The sequence below is a fragment of the Sturnira hondurensis genome, unplaced genomic scaffold, assembly GCF_014824575.4.
Source record: "Sturnira hondurensis isolate 20B ecotype Veracruz unplaced genomic scaffold, ASM1482457v3 Scaffold0001020, whole genome shotgun sequence".
Lineage (NCBI taxonomy): Eukaryota > Metazoa > Chordata > Mammalia > Chiroptera > Phyllostomidae > Sturnira > Sturnira hondurensis.
The window spans coordinates 1112083-1117347 of NW_028073651.1; the positions used below are offsets into that span (position 1 = coordinate 1112083).

General features: G+C 47.6%; 1 protein-coding gene across 1 annotated transcript; it reads right to left on the reverse strand.

Moving 5' to 3' along the window:
* Positions 1 to 602: 602 nt before the first annotated feature.
* IGFL4 (IGF like family member 4) lies at positions 603 to 1991 on the reverse strand. The gene is made up of 4 exons (XM_037059850.1): positions 1973 to 1991; positions 1359 to 1409; positions 1014 to 1273; positions 603 to 820 (listed from the first exon to the last, which is right to left on the reverse strand). Exons 1-4 carry the CDS (start codon positions 1989 to 1991, stop codon positions 734 to 736), a joined length of 417 nt encoding a protein of 138 aa, XP_036915745.1. The 3' UTR covers positions 603 to 733.
* Between the last annotated feature and the right edge of the window lie 3274 nt (positions 1992 to 5265).

Below are 5265 nucleotides of genomic sequence, written 5' to 3' on the forward strand. Positions count from 1 at the left end.
ACTACTACCTTCTCTGGTTAAAGCTGGACTGTCTAAATCAAGTCGTAAGTATACCACTATTTATCCAGCAAACTGGATATAAGTATTGAAGGATATGTAAACACGGTTAGCAAATGTAAAAAAAAAGTACCGTAAGAAATATGCTAAAGAGAGAACTGTCCGGCTTACAAAAAATTCTGGATGAAATACAGAGAGCCTAGAACTTGCTAGATTGGAAAATAAAACTATTCCTCATCTTCTGTCTCTCAAGCGAATAAGATTCTCAAAATCAAATGCGAAAAAAGTGTGTGGGGGATAGGAATTAACCACAGGTTCTGTGGAGGCTTGGAAGCTGGTATGATGGTCTTCAAAGTGGAAAACAAGAGTTATGTTTATGGTTAAAAATCTTCTGTTATAGGACTGCTGATATCACAGCAAATATCACAATCATTTTAAATATAATTTTTCTTTATTGAAATCATTTAACTAAATTATTTTTACCTTTACCTGAAGACATTTTTATTCATTGCTTTTAGAGAGAGAGAAAAGGAGAGTGAGAAACAGTGAAGGTTGAACCGAACCTGCAACCCAGGCACGTGCTCTCGCCAGGGATCAAACCCAAAGTTTTTCCGTCGAGGTGTGACGCTTCCACCAACACACAGTCCAGGTACATCATATTAGTTTCAGGGGCACACTCCAGAGATGGGACATTATGTCACTTGTCAAGTGATCATGTGGAGAAATCTCATAAATATCACAATCTTGAGTGTCCTGTGTCTTTGCTCCTCAGGATGGTCCAGGTAAGTCCAGCTCTGGTTGAGGGCTTGCTGGGCAGGTATTTCTTTACAGAAATAGAGATAGAGAGATGAGATCAGGTGAGAGAGAGAGAGAAACAGACAGACAGACAGACCACAGGCTCATGCAGAGACGGGGCGATGGAGAACTCAGCAGGGACTACACATCTGGGGGAAACAAACACACACGACAAAATTCCATCCCCTGTGCCCATTCCCCAGTCAGAACCTGACTCTCACCTGAGCACAGATCCTGGTGAGGGGGGCGGACGTGCACTTGGACTTCATGCCCGGGACCTTAAACCTCACAACAGCCTGACTCCAGGAGCCCAAGGTCTCAAGGCAGCAGTGCTGGAAGCAGGGCCAGAAAGTACAGTTGGGGGCACACAGGCGGGTCTGGTTCAAGGGCAGGACGGTCCCGTCATGACAGCACTGCTCCAAGGGGTTGTAGATCTCATCCCCACACCTGGGTGCTGGCTGGCATATCCATGGTTCAGTGTCTAGAGGACTCAGAGCAGAATGGGCCCCAGGACCAGGCTAAGGCCCTTGGGGACCCCCGTCCCATCCATAGTTCCCCGTTCTTACCTGAGACTCCTTTTGAGTGTGAGCCCAGGAGTCCGAAAATGAGGACAGCAACTGAGAGGCAGAAGGGGAGTGAGAATAATACTGGAGAGTAGCCTTCTGGTTGCTGTTATGCGGCTCAAGGTAATGTGATGAGCTTCTTTCATTGTAGGTGACAGCTCAGAGTACATTTTGAGACTGACTCTGGGTGGTGGGGAGGGCTCTGGGAAGAGCAAAGGTTCTGAAATTTGTAGGTTGGGGGAGAGTTTGCAGTACAGTCAGAGTTATCACAGGGGCGGTTACAGAGTGGGAAGTCAAGAATGGAATAGGAAAGAGAATTCAGCTCTGGTTGGTGTGGCTGAGTGAATTGAGGGCCAGCCTGTGAATGAAAAGGTCGCCAGTTCGATTCCCAGTCAGGGCACAGGCCTGGGTTGTGGGCCAGGTCCCCAGTAGGGGGCGCGCGAGAGGCAACCACACATTGACGTTTCTCTCCCTGTCTTTCCCCCTCCCTTCCCCTCTCTCTAAAAATAAATAAAATAAAATCTTAAAAAAAAAGGAAAGAGAATTCGGTTTGAGGTTCAGAGGTACATTAGGATATGATAACACATCAGCGAGACTTGGGGCTGGCGCCGTCTTACCGAAGATCCTGGGCAGCATGGGTCTGGATTACGCTCCACAGTAGCTGATGGTGGAGCAGCCGCAGCACTTGCATCCTGTGACTTTATATACTCGCCTACTCACACGTATCACAACAGAAGGGCAGGGCTGCCAGAATGGGAGGGGCATGAAGAGTCGTAGTTACATGCAAGAAAAAAAACGCGTGAAAAATGTAATGAATTGTTCTTGGCCCAGTTTCAACGGCTGCTACCTGCCCAGATATCATAAACCTCAGGGCAAATGCCACCTTCATGCCTCTCCGAGTGATGACATGTCTTCCCACGAACACCGCTGAGGGGAAAGCCCAGTGGGAACAGACCCGTTGGTACGTCACCCACCCAACACTGACTGGCTCATCCTCAACGTGCCCATTCTTCTCCACTCTGGGTATTTCAAAGCCTCTCTAGTCCCACCCACAATCCACCTCCAGACCTGCACTGTCTACAATTCTTCGGAATTGTTCAGAGGAAATGATGAAGTTGCAGCATGACCCAGAAGGGCAGGGCCCACAGAAACCCCACTAGGGGGAAAGAAAAGGGGCCAGACAGACACAGGAGAGACCTCTGGGAAGCACAACACAGAAAAGAGCAACTTGCAGAGCGCCTTGTCCAAACAAAGCCTCCACCCGTGCTTCCCACTATGATTTGGTGTCGCCATCACTGTAATTGGGCGGAGATAACATGTGGGTTGGGATTAGGTGGACCCTCTGTGCTCTGCTGGCTTCCTCCCAGGTCACAGTGAACAGCCTGGGAAGGGGTGAGAGAGAGAAAGCACAAACGTTCAGGCCTTGTAAAGCTCACGGCTCATGGACCAACTCCTTCCTCTCCCCTTTGACAGTAGGTGCAATCCTTCCCCACGAGTGGTGGATGCGCGCATGTGTGTTAGCCCTCCTCTTTTCGTCTGGCGGGTGTCTGCGAGGGCTGCTCTCTGTGTCGGCAGGTTTCCATAATGTGTCTTACTGCCTGTGCCCCTGACAGGTGTGCCCCCTGTGGACTCCCCTCCCACTTACCCTGCACAGCTGCTGCCAGCACAGACCTGGAGGAACTGCATTCCCCTCTCCTAAATTCACTGGCACATCAATCATAATTCCCATCCTACAGGCTATGAATTCCTGACTAAAACAGAAAGCCCTCAATAAACAGTACAACTGGCTGTGAAGCAATATCATAAAGGGGAACACGTGAGGACTTGGTGTGGGTGTAATTAAACTGTCTACATAAAAAATTCACGAAAATTACAGTTCAGCCAGAACCAAGGCTGAAAGATCAGCAGTCACAAGACGACAAGCCCTTTTTAGATTCAGACAGTTTATTACTCGCATGGGCAGAGAAAGTATGACTAGCCACGGGTGCCAGCTGCCTGTGTCCCTTACACAGCGTGACACTCAAGCAAAGGGATCCAGGTGACAACCGCAAGGGTGGCAGGGTGCCGTGTTGCTGAGTAGGGAAGGCCAGGCTGCATCTGAGCAGTTTTACAGCCTGCAGCTCAGCCCCTCGGGGGTGAGGGTGGAGCCTCAGACCTCATCCCCATTGGCAGACGGCAAGGAGCAGCGTTCTTAGGACAGCGTTCCTGAAAGACGGGGAAGCAGTGAGAACAGCGTTACCACAGCTCTTCCTAAGCCTCCCAGGCTCTCCTGTCCGGGGAGGATTGGACTGTTTCACCAAGGAAAAGGGGAAGGTAGCTGCATCCAATTCTTGCTTATGTGCCCATGTGGACACAAGAATGTACCAGGGGGCTGAAGCCATCACCCTACACCTAACAACACCAGCAGCAAAAAAGACAAACAAAAGCAAAAAACTTCCCAGAACCAACCATTGAAGCTGGAAAGGTTGTAGGATCAAAGTCAACACACAAAAACCATGTTCCTTTGTTAATGCACCAGCGTTAACAGCGGGAAATGGGAATTTAAACACCAGTGCCATTGACCTCTCCACTGAAATATTTACATGCATATGTGTCATAAAATGTGTACATGATGCATACGAGGAAATTACAGAGAATGAAAGAAATCAAAGACCAACTGAATAAATGCGAGACCTTACATCGTAATTTGGAAGACGCTGTGTCAATATTAAGATGTCAGCTTTCCCTAAGTTGATCTCCAGGTTTAACACAATTGCAATCAAGATCCCAGTAGGAATTTGTGAAGATACAGACAAGCTAATTCTGAGGGAAAGGAGGGTGGGAGGTGGACGCAGACTCCGGCCAGTGGTGGTGTGGATACAAGGAACAGATTCACGCAAACTGCAGAAGTCCTATGGAGGAAAAGGAATGGCACTCTCTGAGTGAGAGAGCGCCTGGACAGGCTTTTATTGCTTTCTGATAGCATACATCAAAGGAGGTTCTCATTCCTTATGCTCAGGTTTGCTTTAGGTGATTACTTTTTACGGATAACAAAGGAAAGGATGCTACTGATGACTTTTTACAGATTAGCAAGGAAAAAACGTTGCAACACAAGGGAACAATAAGAGTAAGTGGTCTGGTTACACTCCATCCTTGGGAGGATTAGCACAGACTTCAGGAAGTTACTTTAAAGATATGCAAGAAGCATTTGCAGCTGCAACTCAGGGTGAGGAAGTTTTAGCAAGAGCAAGACTCATAGCAGCCTAGGGATAATGCAGGTCCGATTCTCTACGGGAAAGCCGATCCGTGGGTTTGGCTCCTGTGTGCCGACTCACCCCTGTTGGTATTCCAAAAGGGCTGGGCTACATTTGCCGTGCCAAATGGATTGGTCCCCTATAGGGGGTAGGTAGAGGTCAGCCCCGGGGAGATTGGGTTGGAAGGAGACTTTGCCTGGGAAGATGGGTGCAGGATGCAGTGTGCAGGTGATGTTTTATTGACGTGTCCACGTGAAACCTGTGTGACTTTATGAGCCCATGTCACCCAATAAATTAAATGGAAATGCTATAGAAAGGCAAAGAAAACTACAATAGCCAAAATAATTTTGAAAAGAAAAAAAATGTTGGAAGACGTGTTACACAAGTATAAGCGTTTCTATACAGCCACAGTAATGAGGATGGTGCGGTAATGACCAATGAATAGACACAGACCAGTAGGACAGAATTCAGACTAGAGATAGACCCACACGAATGTGGTCATTGCATTTGTGACAAGGACATAGAAGCAATTAAAGGAGGGGGGGATAGAGTTAGTAAATAGCAGTAAAAGAATTAGGCATTCACATGCCAAGGGGAAAAAGAATCTACACGATACCTCCCATTTTATATAACATTTAATTAAAAATGGATCTAAATGTAAAACCTAAAACCATAGG

What these genes read in the sequence shown, in the direction of transcription:
- IGFL4 (XM_037059850.1), bottom strand. An exon ending in ACACTCAAAAGGAGTCTCAG is followed by an intron (nt 1,274 to 1,358) that starts GTAAGAACGGGG and finishes TGAGTCCTCTAG; the next exon opens with ACACTGAACCATGGATATGC. An exon ending in TCACCAGGATCTGTGCTCAG is followed by an intron (nt 821 to 1,013) that starts GTGAGAGTCAGG and finishes ATTTCTGTAAAG; the next exon opens with AAATACCTGCCCAGCAAGCC.